General features: G+C 41.0%; 1 protein-coding gene across 5 annotated transcripts in view; it reads left to right on the top strand.

Annotated features, from left to right (window-relative positions):
• Positions 1-23,313, top strand: part of PHF8 (PHD finger protein 8) — an 85,276-nt gene that overhangs the window by 35,925 nt on the left and 26,038 nt on the right. For 3 of the 5 annotated variants that reach the window (XM_040998190.1, XM_040998198.1, XM_040998225.1), the window contains exons 11-18: positions 1,113-1,204; positions 5,904-5,993; positions 7,929-8,231; positions 8,975-9,078; positions 15,463-15,641; positions 15,927-16,012; positions 16,461-16,594; positions 17,129-17,442. In XM_040998190.1, the coding sequence (XP_040854124.1) occupies positions 1,113-1,204; positions 5,904-5,993; positions 7,929-8,231; positions 8,975-9,078; positions 15,463-15,641; positions 15,927-16,012; positions 16,461-16,594; positions 17,129-17,442 (1,302 nt within the window). The remainder of the gene's footprint in view (positions 1-1,112; positions 1,205-5,903; positions 5,994-7,928; positions 8,232-8,974; positions 9,079-15,462; positions 15,642-15,926; positions 16,013-16,460; positions 16,595-17,128; positions 17,443-23,313) is intronic. The other 2 variants (XM_040998217.1, XM_040998207.1) reach the window with 1 other exon arrangement.

Here is a 23,313-nt window from a genome sequence, read left to right on the forward strand (position 1 = left end):
CCGATGTATATCCAAACATCCTGTTGACATGCTCTTCTAGTAGTGGGCCAGCAGCTTATCCCTGTTCTGGGAAAAATGGAGGTCATGGCCATGAGCAGATGCAGCAGCCTAGGGAACCTGGCTGTCATCAGTCATCTGACCGTGGTGCTATTGGCCATTGGCGTGCTCTTCCACTGGATTCTTTGATTATGAGATTCTTACCAAGTGCATCTGAAATATCTATAAAGAGATTCTCATCCCTTGTATTGAGTCCTCTTTCTCCTGTTCTGGATTGGAATGTACATATGAGCTCTCAAGGATGCTAACCAACAGGTTTCACTGAAACCTCTTCAGTTTTTTATGAAGTATTCCCTCCTTCTGCTCATAATAAAGGCAGATATATGAGAAAACTATAATAAACAAATGCAAGAACAAAAAAAAAATCATGTTTACCTTAAACGCATATAAGAAAGCTAAGTGACAATTACTGCTTTTTTTTTTTTTTTTCTACAAAAACCTCCCCAATGATACCTTGGTTTAATTTCACCCACTTTCTTTCTGTGCTCCATCATAACTTCTGGAAAGCATTAACTTGTGTTCGATCTCTGTAATTTCACCTTTTCAAGAATGATACATAAATAAAATCATGAATGCAAGTTTTAAAAATTTGCCTTTTAACTCAGCATAATGTCTGCAAGGGCATGGGTTTTAACTTTTATTTAGCAAGGATAGCTGAGCAAATTGGAACAGAATGAAATTATCCCTACTGCCATTTAAGGTAAGAAGGTCAAACTGAATTAGTCTAAACATTTCCTGGATGTGCTTCTCATGGGGATAAGACCCAATCGTACCCCTCCGGGCACTGTGTTATCAGCCTAGATGGAATTCAGTTTGTTGGGTTCTGAATGACTCATTTAATCTGAAAATTCTTTGTAGAACCCAAGTCTGGCTGCATTGACCTCCCCCTGAAGTGATCAAATGCCTAGCCTGTAATAGGTAGTAAATGAACACCATTAAGAGAACTTCAGATTTGGAGTTGTGCTTAGGGTGTTCTCTTAGGTTGTATCACAAAGTAACAAGTCCTTTACTTCCCTGCGCAGCCTCACTCATACTCTGCTCTTCTCTCCGTCTAGGTTTGAGACAGAACAGGAGACACCCTGCCTCCTACCTGGTGCATGGTGGCAAAGCCCTGAACTTGGCCTTTAGAGCCTGGACAAAAAAAGAAGTAAATATGCTTATTTCCTTACCTCTTTGGGAGTTCTGTTGCCACAGGGACTACCTTTGGGTATATGCTTCAAAGAAATGGAGAGGCTTATGAATTCAGGGCTGTAGAGTAGTGGACTGAGCTAGGATTGCTTGGGTTACTTTACTAAATTTTTATTTCTGATTGTAAGTAGTATATATATATCCTGTAGGAAATTAAAAGAATGCTAAAAAAGGAAAAATCACCTGTAATTTTAACACTGAAAGAAAACTACTGTTACTCTTTGGGATATTTTTCATGTATATTTAAAATTTTTTTTCATTTATTTGAGAGAGCTCCCATCTGCTATTTTCATTTCCCAAATGTCCTTTGATGATCCTGGATCATGGCAGAAACTGACGCTGGGGAACTCAATTGAGGCCTCTTATGTGGCTAACAGGGACTCACACTGCTTGAACCATCAACTGTTGCTTCCCCCAGGATGCACATTACCAGGAAATATAGATTCAGGAGTGGAGTTGAAACACAGGCTCTCCGACATGGAATGCAGAAGTCTTAATCCTTGGCTTAATTACAAGGCTAACTAAACACCTGTGCCATGTGAATTGAGCAATCAAATTATTTAATTTTTTAATTTTCATAAACATCTAATTGCTACATTCTTTTGTAGGATTGTATGATCCTTACCTTACTACTTATTTTTGTGTCCTTTTAAATTATTTATTTGGAGGAGGTAGTTCCAGAGAATCCTGCAGTAAATATCGTTATGCATCATTCTTTGGCCCCCACTGTTTGATTGTTTCTTCAAGGTAGATTCCTGGAAGAGCAGCTACTGCATCAGAGTATATGAAAAAAATATAAGGCTCCTGATACATGCTGCCAAAATGGCTTTTTAGAAATATATGTACTAATATCCATCTATCCAACTAAATGCTTATCAGCTGTAAAAGAGAATAAGAAAGCTCTCTATGTACCAATTTAGAAAGATCTCCAGAATTTGTCTAGTAAAGGCATAGGATCATATGTATACTATAGTACTTTATATGTAAAAAGGGAAAAACAAGAATTATTTGTGTGTGCTTGTATTTATTTATCTGAGGACATATCTGGAGGTATAAAAAAACTAATGGAAGAGTTCATTTGTAGGGGTGAGTTTATGGTTCTGATGGTACAGACAGAATAGGAATGAGACTTTTCACTAGTTATCTTTTAAAGGTTTTTTTTTTTTTTAAAGATTTGTTTATTTTGCTTGAGTCAGAGAGAGAGGGAAGGAGAAATACAGAGATTTTTCATTCCCCAAATGGCCACAATGGCCGGAGTTAGGCTGGTTTGAAGCCGGGAGCCAGGGGATTCTTCTGGGTCTTTCATGTGTGTTCAGGGTCCCAAGGACCTGTGTCATCCTCGACTGCTTTCCCAGGCCATAAGCATGGAGCTGGATCAGAAGTGGAACAACTGGGACACGAACTGGCACCCATGAGGGATGCTGGTACCACAAGCAGAGGATTATCCTGCTACACTACTTTGCCAACCTCCACACAATGCACACACATATGCATATAATTGAGAGATTCAGAGAGAGAGCCAGTGAATGTAAGCATTCCCGTGTACCATTTCACTCACCAGATCTTCCATCTGTGTTGGGTGCCGTAGCATTGCAGATAGTCACCAGATGTGATGCTGGCATCCCATGTGGGCACTGTTTGAAGTCTTGACCACTCGCTTCAGATCCACCTCCTTGCTAATGTACCTGGGAAAGCAATGGAGGGTGCCCCAAGTGCTTGGGCCCCTGATACCCACAAGGGATGCCAGGAAGCAGCTCCTAGTTCCTGGCTTCAGACTGGTCAAACTGATCATTGCAGTTTCTTGGGCAGTGAACCAGCAGCTGGAAGGTTTCTCTCCCCCCTTTCTCCCCCTTTCCTTTCTTCTCTTCTTCTGTTTCCTTTTTCCCTTCCCTCCTTCCCTCTCCCTCCTCCCTCCCTCCCTCCTTCTCCTTCCCTCCTTCCTTCTCCCTCCTTCCATCTTCCTCTCCCCCTCATTCTCTCTCCCTCTACTTCGCTCTCCCTCTCTTTCCTTCCCTCCCTCTCTCTTTCCTTCCCTCTCTCCTTCCACCCTTTCCTTCCCTCCCTCTTCCCCCCACCCTCTCTCTCTCTACCGCTTCTTCTCTCCGTCCTTCAGATCCTCCCTCATTCACTCTCCTCCATTTCTTTCTACTCCTCTCCTGGCCTCTCTGTTTTTCCTTTTCCCTCTCTCTCTCCCTGCCTCTCTCTCTCTGCCTCTCTCAGCCTGCTCTCTCTCCCTTGTCCCTTCTCTCCCTCTTCTCTCCAAAACTCTGCCTTTCAGATAAATAAATAAATCTTTAAAAATTGCAGCCAGTGCAGAGCCAGTCCAATTTCAAGAACCTGGAACTCCATCCAGGTCTTTAATGTTGGTGGCAGGGACCCAAAGTACTTGACATCATTTGTTGCCCCCCAGGATGCACTAGCAGGAAGTTGGATCAGGAGAGGAGCTAGAACACTGATTGTCACTCCAGTATGGCAAGTGGGCATATTAATCATGACAACCCACTTTACCACAGTGCCTGCCTCAAACTGTTGAATTTTTTGAGACAACCAGTTTTATAAAATGCAAGCAAATGGAATAAGTATCAGTGTATGTGCTTAGACTTCATGTATGCTATAGATTCTTTCTCTTGCATTCAATCACTTTTGAGATGTTTTAAACACTGCAGGCTTAACCTACACAGCTCCCCTTTCTTTCTCTTTTAGAATTTGATTTGTTTATGTGAAAGGCAAAGTGATAGGAGGGAACGAGGGAGGGAGCAAGTGAGGGATGAAAAAAGAGAGGCAGATCAACTGGCTTCTGTCTTCTGGTTTACTCCCCAAATGCTTGCAACCGTGGATCAGGTCAAAGCCAGGAGCTAGGAATTCTGTTTAGTCTCCTCAGAGGACAGGCGCTCAGGTACTTGATACATCATCTGAAGCCTTCCCAGGAGCATTACTAGGTAGCTGAATTGAAAGCAGAGGAGTGGGCCCAGCGTGATGGCCCAGTGGTGAAATCTCACCTTGCACACACCAGGATCCTGTATGGGCACCAGTTCTAATCCCTGCAGCTCCACTTCCCATCCAGCTCCCTGCTTGTGGCCTGGGAAAGCAGTCAAGGACGGCCCAAAGCCTTGGGACCCTGCACCCGCGTGGGAGACCTGGAAGAGGCTTCTCGCTTCAGATTGGCTCAGATTTGGCTTTTGCAGCCACCTGGGGAGTGAACGAGTGGATGGAAGATCTTTCTTTCTCTCTGTAAATCTGCCTTTCCAATAAAAGTAAATCAAAAGCATAGGAGCCTGGACTTGAACGTACACTATGGAGTGCAGGTATCACGAGTAGCTACTTAATCCACTGCACCATAGTTCCTACCCCAAAATGTGGAATTCTTAATAAATAGCCATGTTATGAAATCTCAGAGTACAGAAGAAACATATACAGTTAAGCTGCAGATAGATACTTCAGTGACCTAAGGAGACTTTTTAGCTATTGCAGACTTACTTCGCACACTATCTACATTTCTTGTTGCCAAACTTTGCCTCAAACATTCTCAGCCTTTGTGTTCAGAACCTTCCCTTCTTTACTGCGCTTACTTGCACCTGGGCCTGAGCCTGTGATTGTGTTTCTCAACACCTTTCTGATGTGGTTTCCATGAGTTTCATCACTGACCCCTTCCCATTACAAGGAGGCTCACCTTGACTATATCCCAGTTGTACCAAAAATGAGGTAGATGGGTCGTGCCCCTGAAGAGTCTATGCTGTTTGAAGAAACCATTTCTGAAGTACTGATGACTGTCTTGGCTCCCTCATTGTTCCTGAACACCTGGCCTTGGAGGGAGGGAGCCATTAAGGTTATGCATCTGGGTCACACCATGAAAAACAAGGAGGTGCTGAGTGAAAATTTTTCAGTCCTCTGGATGCAAAAGTTAAGTGAAAAATGGTAGAAAAAAATCACATAGGGAAAGCCTTAGATCTAGATAAAGATGTAAATCTTCATTTTCTAAAAGATGGCAGACAAATTACAAAGAGGTGCCGCTGACAGATTATCTCCCCAGTTTAGAGTTGAGCTAGGTAGGCCTGTAACTGCAAAGCACTGAGCTCTGTTCTTTAAAGTGCAGAAGCTAATTTGTCCCCGTTTGTCTCCCTCTGGGCCTTGATTTTTGTTAAAGATATATTTATGTATTTGAAAGACAGGGTGACAAAGAGGTCATTGATTTTTTTTGAGGAGTATAGCTCAAGCCCATACCTGAGTTCCTCACACCTCTTGATACTGTCCTTTGGGAGATGTATTTTTACAAACATTTTTTTTATTCTCTAGCTTGCCTTCAAAGTAAAATTGATGGTAAATAACAGAAATTTCAGAGAATTTTTTTTCTATGTCTAATCACATTTTTCTGGTTCTGCTTTTTGTATCCTAGGAAATCTTTACCTAACTGAAGGTCCCAAAGATTTTCTCCTGTCTTCTAAAAATAATGCATTATGAGTTTTATTTTTAGATCTATTATCTATTATTCATTTTGAGTGTGTGTATGTGTTGTGTAAGATTTGGATCAAGGTTCTTGTGTGTTTTTTTCTGTATATAGATATCTGATTGTTCCAGTACCTTACATTGTTTGATATATTTGTTGGAAATCAGTTGTCTGTTTATGTGTGGCTCTCTTTCTCATTCCTCTTATTTGACAGGCTCTACCAGACCATGAGGACGAGATTCCGGAGACAGTACGGACCGTACAACTCATTAAAGATCTGGCTAGGGAGATTCGCCTGGTTGAAGTAAGAAACATGGGTGGAGGGACGGCATTTAGGCTCAAGGCTCAAGTGGCAAGTCAGGCCTTTGCAGTTGACGTGAGAGCCCAGAGGAGTGATTGGAAAACATCACCAAGCAGCCTTTTCATTCTTTCAGATAATTATTATGTGCTCTGAATGTGTGCTACATATGGTGCTTGGCACACAATAAGTCCTTAATAAATTCTGATGATGGGTTGTGGCATTGGTGGGTGGTGATGGTGGTCGTAGTTATAGCTGCTGTTGTTAATATTTTGATTTTGTTTCTGCATTCTACAAAATGACAATTCTCTCAGGTTGCAGATTATTACTAAGCCATGTTTCAACAGGTGGCATATGCCACAAGACAGTAAGGTATAGTGGTAAAAGACTCAGGGTTTTCATTCCTGCTGTATCACTTGCTAGTCTTTCAAGGTCTGAGTTTCCTCATCTGTAAAGTAGGAACCGACTTTACTAACCTCTTAGAGTTTAGATGGAATTAACAGCTAATATATGAATAGCTTCTCATACAGTGCCTGGCAGAGTAAGTACTCAATAAATGTGAGCTGTTGTTATTAATAGACTTTGTAGCAAAGAGAGAACTCAGTGTGGGATGGCGAAGTAGCAGAGGCACCAGAGGAGAAAGGGACTTAGGATGTTTCAACTTTCCTTCATCTCAGAAAAATTCCATTTAGTGTGCTGAAGGGTGGTCAGAGTGAGCTACTGTGGAATTAGGCTTCTGGCCTCACTACTTGAAATAGCTTCACTGCCTGTGTAAGGTATAGTGTCCACACCCACCTTATTTTTCTTTGCTTCCGTCTTCCAAAATCCTTCAGGCTTTGGTGAAAGGCTTACCTTGTCTCCAACTCTTTCTGCTTAACTTTGGGCTGATTGGAAAAGGACTTTGACATAGACTATATCCAATCCATTGGCTTAATATATTTTACATATTAAGTGAATGGCAATGGAATACTCTTTTACAAATGAGATCTTACGGGCCCGGCGCGGTGGCGCAAGTGGTTAAAGGTCCTCGCCTTGCACCCCCGGGATCCCATATGGGCGCCGGTTCTAATCCCGGCAGCCCCGCTTCCCTTCCAGCTCCCTGCTTGTGGCCTGGGAAAGCAGTCGAGGACGGCCCAAAGCTTTGGGAACCTGCACCCGTGTGGGAGACCCGGAAGAGGCTCCTGGCTTCGGATCGGCATAGTATCGGCCCGTTGCGCTCACTTGGGGAGTGAATCATCGGACGGAAGATCTTCCTCTCTGTCTCTCCTCTCTGTATATCCGCCTTTCCAATGAAAAAATCATAAAAATAAATCTTTAAAAAAAAAAAATAAAAAAACAAATGAGATCTTACATGGAAGCCCAACACAGATAACCAATCAGGAATAACTGCTTTGACTAGGATGATGGTGGGAGACCTTGTTCCTCTTACAGTCCCTCGGGTTCCTGCCAAGCTGCCCAAGAGAGCCATAGGGCAACTTTGAAAATCACCTTTATTGTCTAGTCCTTTTAAGTTTACAGCTGAGCAAATAGTCCCAACATGGTAGATAACTTTCCTGAGATCATACAGCAAGTAGCAAAATTAGGACTAGAACCTCTCTCCTCTCAAATCTTGTAGTTCTTATAGTTTGAACCACGCGGCTTAGTACTTGATTATTTTCTGTTTCATATCAACTACTCTTGGAGTCTTTTCTCCAATTTTGACAGCATTGCTGGACTTTTCTTTGCTCGTCTTCTCCTCGCTTGGCAATGGCTGGGTAAAAACAAAAAATGCCACCCAATAAATTCTTGACTGAGTATACAAAAATTAGGGTGTGCATTTAGAGAGTATCCGTAAAGCCACTTCCATGGCAGTAGCATCAGTGCCAAGAACATACCTCTGCTTAGTATAGAGAAAAATCTTGGAGTAAGTTCTAACCCCCTCATGTACTAATACTCTTATAGGACATCTTCCAACAGAACGTTGGGAAGACGAGCAATATCTTTGGGCTGCAAAGGATCTTCCCAGCCGGCTCCATTCCCTTAAACAGGCCAGCCCATTCCACTTCAGTATCCATTCCCAGGCTGTCACTGCCCTCCAAAAGTGGTTCAAAGAAGAAAGGCCCGAAGCCCAAGGAACTCTTCAAGAAGGAAGAGCGAAAGGGCAAGGAGAGTTCACCCTTGGGGCCTGCTGGCCAGTTGAGCTATAATCTCATGGATACAAACAATCATCAGGCACTGAAGACAGGCTCTTTACCGAAAGCAAAGGTCAGTGTGGACCCATGGGTTCAGCTCAACCTTTCTGGGTCCCTTGGAAGAGCAGGGTTTCCAAGCGACAGGTAGCCTGTCTTGCTCCCACCTCCCTTAGGGCCCCTGGTGTTCAGCTACCATTCCCACTCATTGAACAGACATTTATTGAGACTTTTTCTGTGCTGGGCACTGTGATAGGTGCTATGGACATACCTCTCAAGAGCCTGTAATGCTAGGGCCAGTGAAAAAGATAGGCAGAAAACCAAGTGATTCCACTGAGGTGCCATGGGTGCCACAATCAAGGGTATCTGTTAAACCCCGAGACACAGAGATGGAGGTAGAGAAGATGGTCAGGGCTCATCAGAAAACAGGTCACTTGAGCTGAAATTCTGGAGTGGGGATGAGAATGTTGTATAGGAATGCCAGGTTAGAGCTTTAAATGAGTCCTTTAGAGAGCCTCCTCCCTCAGGGCTCCCTCCATAGGCATCTGAAGCTGTCTCCTACTCCCACCTCCTCCAAACCCCATTTAGGGAACATGTTTCACAAGATTGACAGTTTTGCCCTGAAATGGTCACACATTCTCAGCCTCTTGTTCCTCTCATGTTTGTGGGAGTGGGTGGAAAAGGGAGGAAAACCAAGCAGAAGGCCTTGGTTCAGGTGGTTTTGACAGTGAATCCAACCAGTGAAACTAGAGGGAACTAACCATCCTGATTCACGTGAGAATCTCAGACAGATGACAGTTGAGCCTCCTCCTTCTGCAGTTGAACATCGCTGGTGCCTGCTTGAATGACTCAGAGGATGACTCGCCAGACCTGGACCTTGATGGGAGCGAGAGCCCACTGGCTGTTTTGATGGCTAATGGCAGGTGAGGTGGGAAGAAGCACAGAGATAATGGGAATGGCAATTATCTAAGGGCACAAAATTGGAACCTAGGGTGGTTCCAATTGGGACATGGGTGGTGGAAGGGTTATATTATCATTACTTAGTTCAGAGTACCATGGTAGGGAGTGTAGGGTATTGTAATACAACTGCTATATAATTGGAAGTCTTGAGAAAGATGCTAATTTGAAATCTAGAGGTTTCATCAAGTGTGTCGGTCAGAACCACTGACAGAAAAGAGGTGGTATGGTATGTTGGTTAAAAGTGCTAATTTCTTATGTATCTTGTGATTTGCAGTTTGAGTTTTAAATATTTAGTTACAGAAATCTTTGTGCAAGTGTATTGAGAGATGTGCTTGCTGCATCCGTTTTCATAATATAATTTTAAGTAACTGTAAATAATTTTAAACATCAAAATGATTATCGGTGAGAATTATTGAATTATAGTATGTCAGAAGAAGAGAATACCATGTGACTGTTAAAATGAATGAGAAAGTATAATATCTGTTGACACAGGAAGATGTCCAAGATATATTTTTAAGTGAAAGAAATCAGGTTACAAAATAACTTAAATTGGAATAGTTCCGTTTTTATTTTTAAAAAAGGCATGTATGCACACAACTGTGTAGAAAAGCAACATACTTTTGCTATTATTTTTAGCTTAATTTTTTGAAATTTAAAGCTTAATTTGTGATTTAAAATTCAGCCATTATGAAAAAGATATATCATAAAAGAACTGTCAGTGATTTCCTTCCAGAGACATCTATACACGTTCTAGCAAATAAATGTGTTTGCTACACGGTTTATAGTTGTCCCATCATGCGTTTAAAAAATATTTTCTCTTTGGAGAGTAGGCCAAAGGTGGTGGGAAAGGAAATTTTCACTTCACTAGCATTCAAATTTTATATAAGAAGCATGTACTTGCTTTCTTAAAATAATTTTAAGGAATGTTTTCTAAAAGATGCAAGCTGCTCCCAACCAAATCATAGACTGGAGAAGCAGATAATTTCCACTTTAAATTGAAGTTGTGCACGTATTCATAGGCAACTTTGACAAGTTAAACTCTCTGGACCTCCGTGCCCTCATTTCATCTATCCTGCAGACAAAATTTACTTCAGGGTCACTGGAGGATCTTATGAGGTAATGTATGCAAAGTGTTTATCAAAGGTTTGGCATATTTCACGTGGTATCTCTTATAACTATGATGATGTAGGTATGACTGGAATTGATGCAGGTCATCAAAAATCCTGAACTATTAGGGAGGTGGAGGCAGGGACAGTAGGCACCAAGGGTTAGCATCTGGATACTCCAGGCACTAGGCAGCAACACTGAGAGCCAAGTACAGAGCGGGAGCACCCGCAGCAGGGGTACGTTAGTAGCCTCTTTGTAGGAAAAGCTTATCTTTAGGTCTCAGGGAGACTGTAGTAGGTCCACTTGGCTGGCAAGTAACTGACATGGGAGTGAGAGTAAGGCAGATTCTGAAAGCAACATAGCTGTTCTTGGGGTTTAAGAACCCAATTTATAAAAAGTAAGACTAGAGAAATTGTTGAACATTGTCTTTGTTCAAAATCTGTGGCAGGTCTCCTGAAGAGGAAACAAGTGTGTCCAGAGTCCAGTGTGTAATAGCTACTGAGGATGGATCATGAGATATTTTTTCTTTTCCCATTGGTCTTTTTTTAAATGCTACTTCTGTTGCCTGCTGCAGCTGCCAGAAGCTGTTGTTAAGTGAACCTAGCTAGTCAAGGTATAGGAATATTTATAGACGACAGACTATTATGTCTGGGCTTTTTTCCAAATGTGGTGTTTTGCAGGGAGTGAATTATAAATGAAACAAGATTAGCTGTTTGTTGATAACTACTGAGATTTATCTGGATGGTAGATAACATGGGACTTCAGTATATGTTTGTATTTTTATATGTTTGAAAGTTATAATTAGGAATTAGGGCCCGACGCAATGGCCTAGTGGCTAAAGTCCTCGCCTTGAATGTGCCAGGATCCCATATGGGTACTGGTTCTAGTCCCAGCAGCTCCACTTCCCATCCAGCTCCCTGTTTGTGACCTGGGAAAGCAGTAGAGGATGGCGCAAAGCCATGGGATCCAGCACCTACATGGGAAACCTGGAGGAAGTTCCTGGATCCTGGCTTAGGATTGGCTCAGCTCCAGCCGTTGCAGTCACTTGGGGAGTGAATCATCCGATGGAAGATCTTCCTCTCTGTCTCTCCTCCTCTCTGTATATCTGACTTTCCAATAAAAATAAATAAATCTTTAAACAAGAAAGTTATAATTAGGAATTAAAGGTAAGATTACATGTAGCTATCATTCATTGAACATCTGCTTTATATCAGACTTTGTCTTAACTGTTTACATGCTATTTTAATGAGTTCCCACAACCTTGCAAAAGTAAGCAGGGGGCCGGCAAGTGGATGAAGCCACCTCCTCTAATTCCGGCATCCCATAAGGGCTTCGGTTCATGTTCTGCTGTACCTCTTCTGATCCAGCGATGCCCTGAGAAAGGCAGTGGATGATGACGCAAGTGCTTGGGCCCCTGCCACTCACATTGGAGACCTAAAAGAAGCTTCTGACTCTTGGCTGAAGCCTGGACTGGATTTGGCCATTGCAGTCATCTGGGAAGATTTGTCTCCGACTCTGTGGCTCTGAGTTTCTCTCTGTGTGCATAATTCTGATGTTCAAATAAATAAATACATCCTTAAAAAAGAAAAACTATATGCAAGAAATCCTCAGAAAGTTCAAGGAAAATGTGTATTATGAAAGAACTATATAAGGATTTCAATCTTTTTTTGCACTAAAAAATGAATCAAAATTGTAACTTTATTTTAGATTTATGTATGTAATTGAAGAGTAGAGAAAGAAACGAACACACACACACGCACACACACACACATACACACACACACACCCCTTCCATCCACTGATTCATTCGCTAAATGGCTACAACAGGTTGGGGCTGGACCATGCCAAAATCAGGAGCCAGGAACTCCATCCTGGTCTCCCATATGGGCTACATTAGTCATTTCCAGGTCAGCTGGCAAGGAGCTGTATCAGAAGCTGAGTATCTAGGATTCAAAGCAGCAGTATGACATGGGATACTCACATCATGAGTGGCATCTTAATGTGTTACACTACAATGCTGGGCCCTTTAATTTCATTTCCTAAAAACTTCTTGAAGTACCCTCATATTGCTACTTTATTTTACTCATGTGAAACTTGAGAACCAGAGAACTTAATTATAATTATTGGTTACACTGGGCACTTACCATTTGTCAGGCTCATTAACTCATTTAATATTCCCCAGCAGCCTTATGAGGTAGAAAACAGGCCAGCTTAATGATAATCAATTTGCTGAAGGACGTTGGTTTGTGAGCTTTTTTTTTTTTTAAAGATTTATTTATTTTTATTGCAAAGTCAGATATACAGAGAAGAGCAGAGACAGAGAGGAAGATCTTCCATCTGATGATTCACTCCCCAAGTGAGCGCAACAGCCAGTGTTATGCTGATCTGAAGCCAGGAGCCAGGAACTTCCTCCAGGCCTCCCACAAAGGTGCAGGGTCCCAAGGCTTTGGGCTGTCCTTGACTGCTTTCCCAGGCCACAAGCAGGGAGCTGGATGGGAGGTGGGGCTGCAAGGAATTAGAACTGGTACCCATATGGGATCCCAGCACATTCAAAGCAAGGACTTTAGCTCTAGGTCATTTCACCGGGCCCGGTTTGTTACCTTTAATTCATCAGTTTGTACTGGTTAATATTCACCATGTATGACAGAATTATCCAAGTTACTTTGAGTTTTTTCCTTTTCCTTTACACATTTCTAACACCTTTTTGAGTTATAATTTATATACTATAAAATTAACTTTATATGTTAAATTAACCTGTGATTAGATGAATTTTAGTAAATTTGCCGAATTGTCCAACCATCACAATTCTAGGCACAAGCAACTGCTCATCTACTTTCTGTAGATTTACTTTTTCTGTCTCTTTCCTAGAAATGCAATCATATAATAAATGATCCACTGTGACTTTTTTCACATAGGACATTAATGAGTCTGGAGGGGGTGTCATTCATGATGTAGCATGTATCATTAATTGGTTCCTTTTTATTATTGACTAAGATTCCATTCAATGGATATTCCATGTTGCATTTATCCATTCACTAATTGACGGTCATTTGGATTACTTCCGTTTTATGGCTTTTTATGTATTATAATATTGCTTTAAGCATTCATGTGTAAGTTCTTATGTGAACATATTTTCTTTTCACCTGTGAGTAAAATTATATAGTCATGTGGTAACTATATTTAGCTTGTTTAAGAAACTGCCCAACAATATTCCAAAGTATTTGTACCATTTTGAAGTCACAGTAGGAACCATGTGTTTTTCCACATACTGGCCAACAATAATTGTTTTATTATAACCATTCTGGTAATATGTGAAGTGGTATCTCAGTTTTTTGATAAAAACTTAAATACAAAGTGATACATATCTACATTGTAAAATGGCTATTATAGTCAGGCTAATTAAGAAAATAATTGCTTTACATACTTATTTTGTGTGTATGTGTTTCTATAGTGAAAACATGTCTGCCCTCGGGAAATTTCAAGTAAATGTCTGTAGTCTCCTTGATATCCATGAAAGTTCTGGAATTTATTCAACCTACATAAAACTTTGGTCATTATCTTCCCTTGCCCCAATGCCCCTAGTAAGCATGATTTTACATTTTGTTTTTGTAAATTTGATATCTTTAGGTTCCATATATAAGTGAGGGCACAGTATTTTTTTTTTTTTTTTTGAAGATTTGTCTGTTTATTTTAAAGGCAGAGTTAGATCTTCCATCTGTTGGTTTACTTCCCTAATGGGCACAATGGAAACTGGGCTATTATGAATCCAAGGTTAGAAGTTTCTGCCAGGGCTCACAGGTGGGTTGCAGGGGCTCAGCACTTGCACCATCTTCTGCTACTTTCCTGGGTACCTTAGCAGGAAGTTGGATCAGAAGTGAAACAACCAGGACTGAAACTGATACCCACATAGGATGCAGATGGTGGCTTAATTCACTGCACTACAATGCTGGCCATATTGAGTATTTTTCATTCTATGTCTGGTGTGTTTCACTTATCTTAATGTCTTCCAGGAATGTCAGGGTTGTCCCAAATGGCAGGGTTATTTTGGTTAGTATTTTTTCTGATGACTTCGGATGTCCCACATCTTTTCATTTGATTATTGACTATTTTCTTGTCATTTTTAGATAATATTCGTGTTTTTATTTGAGAGACAGAAGAGAGAGAGTGAGCTCGTCCACTTTTCCTGGACCGAGGCTGAAGCTGAGATCCAGAGATATGGCCCAGTTCCTCTACCAGGGTGGGAGCACCTCAGTTACCTGAGCTGTGATTGCTGCCTCCCTGGTCTACATTAGCAGAAAGCTGGAGTCAAGAGCCAGAGCTGGAAATCAAATAGAGGCAGTCAGATGTGGAACAATAGGTGTCTTAACCATCAGGCTAACCACCTCTTGCAGCCTTTACTTTATTCGCTTTGGCTTATTGAATTCTAAAAGTTCTTTGAGTATTCTAAATGCAAATCCTTCACCAAATATAGGGTTTGAAAATACAACAGATTTGGAGGATAAAAGATAATACAAAGTGCCTATAAAACTGTATCACATAATACAATGTTAATAACAATAAAAAAAGAGAAAAAAAGATAATGCAAAGTTTTTGTCTACTTTTTAGACCACATTTATATTTCCCCGCAGCCTATGATATGTCTTCATCTTCTTAATAGCTTTTAGTTTGCGTATTCCATCCCCATATCCAGGACATAAGATATTTTCCTGTGGTTTCTTCTAGAGGATTTATAGGTTTTGTTTTCACATTTATTCTATGATGCATTTTTATTAATTTGCATGTATAACATGAAGTAAGTGTCTACATTTATTTCTTTGCATGTGGATATACCACTTTTTTCAGCACCATTTCATGAAAGCTTTTTCCTACTGGATTATCTTGGTACCTTTGTCAAAAATCAGTTGATCATGAATTTAACAGATTATTCTGAACTGACAGTTCTGTTCCACTGATCTGTATATTTGTCTTTAAGCCAGTATTACATCGCTATGATATTACTGTAGCTTAACTATAAACTTTGAAATGGAGCAATGGAAGTCCTTATTTTTGAAGTAGTGTTGGCTGTGCTAGGATTTCTGCATGACCATGAAAATTTTATCAGTTTGTCAGTTTGTGCAAAGAAGCTGTCTGGATTTTGATAGTGATTGCACTGCATCGCCCCAAGATTGATTTGGAGAGAATTACTGTCTTAACAGTATTACATATAATTGTTTCTTTGTTCTCCTTCCCTTTCTCTTCAGTACCAAGAAGATGAAGAGCTTATCCAAATCTCGGCGAGCCAAGATTGCAAAGAAGGCAGAGAAGGCTAGGTTGGTGGCAGAACAGATGATGGAGGACGAATTTGACTTGGATTCAGATGATGAACTCCAAATTGATGAGAGACTAGGAAAGGAGAAGGCAACTCTGATAATACGACCAAGTGCGTTTCTAATCTTTTTACTGCCTGCCCATTTCATATTTACTTTGGCCTCTTTGGTCGATGCAAAACATTGGACCTGAACTTGCTGACATTCTGATTTACCTGACTCTGTAGGCCCTCATTGTTTCCTTTGTTCTAGAGATTTGTAGTTAATGTTTCATCTCTCTAAATTAATGGTTTGTGAGCATTACTTCCAGGAAAATTACTGTCTTACTTTTTCTCTCTGGGTGTTTGGCTTAGATTCTAATCTTAGCTTCAAAATAAATGCATCCTGTTGCTTTTTAGAATTTCCCCGGAAGCTGCCCCGTGCAAAGCCTTGCTCTGACCCCAACCGAGTTCGTGAACCAGGAGAAGTTGAGTTTGACATTGAGGTAGGAACCTTCCCTCTATCTAGTCTTCTCCTGATTTTGGTCAAAGAGATAGAAGACAGATTGCTCGTCTCATTGGGATGGATTGAAAATATCCTGTGTGTTGAATTTCTGGAGTGTTTATTAAGAAAAAGATTATTTGTTTAGTTGAAATATTTTAAAAACATATTGATATTCAATACGATGAAGGCAAATGTAGCAGAAGGAATATCTGGTTTGGAATATCTGATGTGCCCTTAATCAAACCATTTAGCTTTACTGAGCATTAGTTTCCTTAGCTTTAAAAAATGGGATTCTAATCTTTAACTCACAGAGGTCCAACAGAGATTAAGATGAAAAAGTGAATATTCTGCTTAGTACTTGATGCTTGGAAGAAAACTGCAGTCAGACTTCAGCCCTAGTTGGGAGAGCAACCCTGGACAACTGATATAATAAGCTGTCTCCCTGACAGGAGGACTATACAACAGATGAAGAAATGATGGAAGGGGTTGAAAGCAAGCTTGGGAATGGAAGTGGAGCTGGTGGAATTCTTGATCTGCTTAAGGCCAGCAGGCAGGTGGGGGGACCTGATTATGCTGCCCTCAAGTAAGTACGCGCTTTAGCCTTCCCTTCTCATGCTACTTCCCACCCACCCAAGGGGCTGGGTCAGCCATTCAGTAGACATGTTTTGGGCCATTTAAAGGAACAAAGAATTACTGAAGGCCTTTGGGGCTCAAAGAATAAAGTGGATAAGAAAACTGTCCTGAACAGTGTAAGATCTCACAGTGATGGGATGTATAAATTTCAATGGAAATCAATTTTGGGCACTTAAGAAATTGGAAGAAAGTTTAGAAGATTCTTGAAAGAACAGTTAAAAAAGAAAGAAAAAGAATGCAGATGAATGAAGTGGGAGGGAAATGTTCTTAATTGTTGCCATCTTGCCTATGGTCTCTAGAGACACTTTAATACTGTCTTGATTCCTTTAGCTTGATTTCTAGTTTACCGCCTTGAATAGTCCTTCCCTTTTCCTTCCCTCCTTGATCCTCACAGCTGTTGTCCCTTCCCCCTGATGATTCTGATGTCTGGCTTCCTCTGACCACTAGATAAATTCCCTCAGCATTTCTCCTCTGTCCCTTGCAGCGAGGCCCCAGCCTCTCCCAGCACTCAGGAGGCTATCCAGGGCATGCTGTGCATGGCCAACCTGCAGTCCTCATCGTCCTCACCGGCTACCTCCAGCCTGCAGGCCTGGTGGACCGGGGGGCAGGACCGAAGCAGTGGGAGCTCCAGCAGTGGGCTGGGCACAGTGTCTAACAGTCCTGCTTCCCAGCGCACCCCAGGGAAGCGGCCCATCAAGCGGCCAGCATACTGGAGAACCGAGAGCGAGGAGGAGGAGGAGAACGCCAGTCTGGATGAACAGGACAGCTTGGGAGCATGCTTCAAGGACGCAGAGTATAGTAAGGGCAGCTAAGCATGTGGGTCCAGGCCAGAGGGCTCCCCTCTGCCCCATTCTCAATCCCAGTACCAACAAAGGGCAGGTTATAGCAAACAGAGGTCTGGCTTTCAGCCTATTACTTAGTTTGTTTACTTAATCTGTAAAATGGGGGTTTCTCTCCGGTTGATGTAAGAATGAAAAGATTATGTTTGCACAGAGCACCTGTTTATGGGAAGTCCTCCAAAAATGATAGCTATTATAATTAGCTACCATTGATTTTCTTTTTAGTACTAACCAGTTTTCATCACTGGTGACTCTTGTCCTGCTTACCTGTTTTGCTTCCACAACCTGTATTATTCATTTTGTGTCTGCCAGTTCATCCCTTGCAAAGGTATATACAGTCTGCCCTCTGTATCCACAGTTTCTGCATCTGCAGATTCAACCAATTGAGGATTGAAAATATTGGAGGAAACTGGCATCTATATTGGGCATGTACAGATTTGTTATTCCCTAAAGAGTGTAAGAACTATTTGTATAGCTTTTACAGTATATTGGTGTGTTTTTAAAAGTAATCTAGAGATGATTTTAAGTATGAATGATGATATGCATAGATTACATGCAAATGCTAGAGCTTTTTATATAAGGAACTGGAGCAGCCAGAGATTTTTAGTATTCACAGGGAGTCCAGAAGCCAATCCCTGTGGATACAGAGGGGTGATTGTAATGACCTTGCAGTGAACATTTTGCATTTAAGAAATGAGTCTATTTATAAGCTAAGCTTTAATGAGACTGCAGAATACAAAATGTTTTTTGTGTAATGCAGGTGATGTGTTTTTTTTATTAATATTATCAGAAGTCATGCAAATATGGTCACAATCATTAACCAAAATTAGAAAACGACAAAACAAAAACTCTTTGTGACTAGCACACTAACATGAGTCCAACTACACCCTTTGTTAGTGATTTACTTGTGTTTATACTCTTATATAAATGTACATAATGGTTCTTGAATTGGCATTCTGATGTGCAATGGGATATCAGCGTTGTAGGCAGAAGGTTAGCTCGCTGTGTCGTAATGCCAGTCCCAAACTTTTAGTCCTCTGTATGAGGTTAAGTTTTGTGAATTGTTTTATTTTTTTTCCATGTAGATACTCATTTACCTCAATACCATTTATTGATAATTCATCATTGTCTCCCTGATTTGAGGTCCCACATTGTCATAAACTAAATTCCCATATTTGTATAGATGTGGGTTTGTTTTTCTATTGTAGTCCTCAGTTCTGTGTTTTACAGGTTATGTGAGGATTAAACAAATATATAAAAAAACTTAAAAGATTGCCCACGTAGTAAGCACTGTGTGTTAGATGTTATTAATATTAGTCTGTTCCATAAAATTAATTTGTTTCTATGGCAATGCCAGGTAGGTTAGCTACTATAGGCCTCGTGTCTGGTACAGCTAATCCCTTTGTGCTGAATTTGCTTTGGATTTGAGCAAGGATGCTAAGCAATCTCGTCATCTCTAGACCAAGCTGCCACTGGGCTTAGGGGCATTCTTCTGGCCACCTACCCTTTCCTCAGCAGCCAATCACATCACCCTGTAGCAACGACATCTGGACCTGGTTTAGCCAATCCTCAGAACAAACAGTTCACGCAGCCTCTGCATCCTCCTTCCTCTCCCTGCTTTGCCCAGCAACACTGAAAAGACAGTTGAACACGGAGAGAGCTCCCTACTTGCTCTTTAGTTTTATAGAATTTCTGGGCTATTACTGAGCGTTTTCTATTCCAGATGAATTTTAGACTCAGCTTATCAAATTCCATAAGCAAATCTAGTGGTATTTTAAAAATTACGAGTGTATAATATTTATAGATTAATTTACAATGACATCTTTTATTGACATCTTTTATCCTATGATGAGATGTATTCCTGAAAACCTCATGTTTTGAAAATTTGTTTAGTAAAAACAATGGGTCTTACAGAAAAAAAAAAAGATTAGGTGCATATCTCAAAGTCTGTGTGACTTTGACACCAAAGCACTGGTCCAAATGATGGCAGTCCTAACTTGCCCAGTTAGACGCTGTTGGCATTTAGTTCCATCACAGTCAGCGGATCCTTTGTAGCCTTAAACCCTGGAGTTGAGCTGTTTCTTTCCAGTGTTCATTTGCTTAAAAGGCATATCAGCAGCATCAGATTAAAGGCTGCCCTAGGGCCTAGTCTTTTGTTCTTAAACGCAGAGGGAAAAGTCTTTTTCTTCTTCTCCTCTTTAAACCAGTTCGCTGTCCCATCGGAGCTTAATTTTGTAGAAAACAGAGACAGTAATTGGTCTTTCACGGAGAGGAGGCGTGGTTGCAGTGTCTTTAGCTTTTGTTTCTAACATCTCCATATATTGTTAAGGCCTTCTCTGTAGTTTCAAGAAAGTAAATTCACCATGGATTGATAAACAAGCATCATGCCAGAGAAAACTGCTTTTGAAATAGTACAATTTCTGGACAGCATTGACATCATTTCCCTATTTCCCTTTTGGGTATAAGCAGTCATAAAACAGATCATCTTGTCTTTCTGTCTTTAAGCATTTGATTTATTCAGGAATTGTTGCACAGGCGTACTTGCAAAGGTTCACAAAAATTAGAACAGTTTATTTTGATGCAGAAAAAAATTTAATTCCTCCATAGCTTTTTTTTTGTAATATACATCTTGTTTAAACTTTTTAAAGAACCCCTCATATTTATCTTTTCAATTTATTCTTAGCTATTTTATTTGGTTGCTATTAAAAGTAACATCTTTTTATGTATTACATTTTGTATTTAGTTTTTCCATGTGTGTAGGAAAATAGTTGATCTTTCCATATTGAGCTGTATTGGAATGCCTTACTTACTAGTTTTATTAATTATTCAGTTAATTGCCTTTGAGTTCTTGAGGTAGTTTATGTATGTATGTATGCTGTTTTTGGTTGGTAGGGTTGCCATAACAAAATACCACAGACTGTGCAATTTAAACAGAAGTTTATTCCATCACCATTCTAGAAGTTGGAAGTCTAAGAAAAAGGTAGCAGCAGGCTTGGTTTCTAGAGAATCCTGTTTGCTTAGCTTGCAAATGACATCCCTCTTGCTGCTTTTTCATGCAGCCATCCGTCTGCAGGCATGCCCTGTTGGAGCCTAATGTCTTGTGAGGACAACAGTCAGATTGCACTTAACTTGGTTACCTCTTTGAAGTTTGGGGGTTTAGGCCTTCAGCCTACAGATTTTTAGAGGACACAGTTATGACTGTGGCATCCGCTTTCTTTCCATATTCATGCTTGAAATGTTTCTAGTTTTACTTCAGTGTTGTCATAGTGGTGATAGGGGGCATCCTTGTGCTGTTTCTGGCTTGAAAGCAGTGCTGCCAGTGTTTCGTTGCTCAGTACCCAAGTCTCTAGGTCTCTGGCAGACTGCTCTCATAAAAATTTAGGGGTATCTTTGTGTCTAGTTTGAAAGGCTTTTGTTTGTTTTAAAATGAAGTCACGTGAGGTTATATCCACTGGTTTTAGGGCATTTAAAAAAAAGATTTATTTACTTTGGAAGGCAGATTTGGAGTGAGAGAGAGGTGTTGTATCTACTAGCTTATTCCCCAGATACCCACAACAGGCATTCCAGGAGCCTGTAGTTTCCATTTTGGCCACCCCTGTGGAAGTCAGGGATTTGCTATCTTCAGCTGCCTCCCAGGAAGTGCAGTAGCAGGAAGCTGGAATCAGAAGCAGAGCCAAGACTGGAAGCCACACTCTGATATGCGGCGTGGGTGTCCCAGGTGGTATCTTTTTTGTTTGTTTGTTTCTTTCTTTCTTTTAATTTTTTTTAAAGATTTATTTTTATTATTTTTTTATTGGAAAGGCAGATATACAGAGAGGAGAGACAGAGAGGAAGATCTTCCGTCCAATGATTCACTCCCCAAGTGAGTGCAACGGCCGATGCTATGCCCGTCCGAAGCCAGGAGCCTCTTCCGGGTCTCCCACGCGGGTGCAGGGTCCCAAAGCTTTGTGCCGTCCTCGACTGCTTTCCCGGGCCACAGGCAGGGAGCTAGAAGGGAAGCGAAGCTGCCAGGACTAGAACCTGCGCCCATATGGGATCCCGGCGCATGCAAGGCGAGGACCTTAACCACTGCGCCACCGTGCCGGGCCCCCCAGGTGGTATCTTAACTGCTACACCGAACATCCATTCCTATTTTGGCTATTTCTGATTTTATTTTATTCTCACTTTTAATGTTCTTCATCTAACATCTTGAGTTGAGAGTTCTGTTAATTTATCTTCAGTGTTCCTTTAAATAAAGATTCCTTAAAATTGAATTTTTAAAAAGTTGATCTGAAGTAAAATTGGCTTTTTTTCTGTATCCATGTTTACATTCTTAGAGCTACCCCACTTAGAATGCAGAAGTTTCTGATGTTCTCCTTCCACTGCCCTCTTTGTCATCTTACCCTCTCCTTACTCTTAGCCCCTGGCAACCATTCTTATATTCTCCATCACTCTGCATTTGCCTTTGCCCAAATGTCATGTAAATGAAATTTTTTTTTTTAAGATTTATTCATTTTTATTACAAAGTCAGATATACAGAGAGAGGGAGAGACAGAGAGGAAGATCTTCCGTCCGATGATTCACTCCTCAAGTGAGCGCAACGGCCAATGCTATGCCAATCCGAAGCCAGGATCCAGGAACTTCTTCCGGGTCTCCCACGCGGGTGCAGGGTCCCAAGGCCCTGGGCTGTCCTTGACTGCTTTCCCAGGCCACACGCAGGGAGCTGGATGGGAAGTGGAGCTGGATGGGAAGTGGAGCTGCCGGGATTAAAACCGGCGCCCATATGGGATCCCGGCCTGTTCAAGGTAAGGACTTTAGCCGCTAGGCCATGCCGCTGGGCCCAAATGAAATTATTTAGACTGGCATCTTTCACTCAGCACAACACCTTTAAGATTCATACATGTTGCGTATAAATAACTTTTTAGGTTTGAGCAGGGTTCCATTGTATGGATGTGCATACTGAAAGCTATTTCGGTTGTTTCCAATTTGGGATGATTATAAATAGAGCTACTGTGAAAAGATTTGTGAACATGAGATTTCATTGCTCTAGAGTAAATATCTAGAAATGAGATTCCAAGATGGTATAGATAGTGAATATTTTAAATTTAAGGGAAAAACCACGAAGGTTCTCCAGAGTAGTTATGCCATTTTATATTCTCGCTAATAATGTGTATGAGTTTCATTTGCTCTGCATACTGGTCAATATATTTATCTTTAGTCATCCTGATAAGTGTAATGTATCATTTGCTGGCTTGTTGAATGGTTAATGATGCTGAGTGAACACCTTTTTCTGTGTTTGGTATTCCTATATTTTCTTTTTGAAGCGTTTTTAAACAAACACTTGAAATTATTTGCCTGTTTTTTTCCAGTGGGTTCGGGGCTCTTTCTCCTTAACCACTGAGTTTTGAAGACTCTTCACCTAATCTGGATACTGTCTTGTTTAATATGTTATTTACAAATAATTTCCCTCAGAGGGTAGCTTGTATTGCCTTTTCCTTTTAGTGTTCTAAGTTTTTGAAAATTTTATTTGCAAGATACACATGCACACAAATTTTCTGCTGGTTCATTCCCCAAATGCCAGGAGCTGTGAATGTCTACCCTCATTCTCTTTGGATTTATTCTGATTCACTCCTCAGACGTCTGAAACAGCTGGGCCTGGGCCAAGTCAAAGCCACGCAGCGAGGAACCTGATCCTGGAGTCCCGTGTGGGTAGCAGAGACCCCATCACGTGGACATCATTACTGCTTCCCACAGAATGCATTAGCAGGAAGCTGATGTCTGGAACCAGAGCCTAATGTGGAACTCAGGCACTCTGTAATGTGGGACACAAGCATCTTAGCTGCTGAGCTAA

This window comes from Ochotona curzoniae, unplaced genomic scaffold, assembly GCF_017591425.1.
Source record: "Ochotona curzoniae isolate NIBS_2020 unplaced genomic scaffold, NIBS_Ocur_1.0 contig_1274, whole genome shotgun sequence".
Classification (NCBI taxonomy): domain Eukaryota; kingdom Metazoa; phylum Chordata; class Mammalia; order Lagomorpha; family Ochotonidae; genus Ochotona; species Ochotona curzoniae.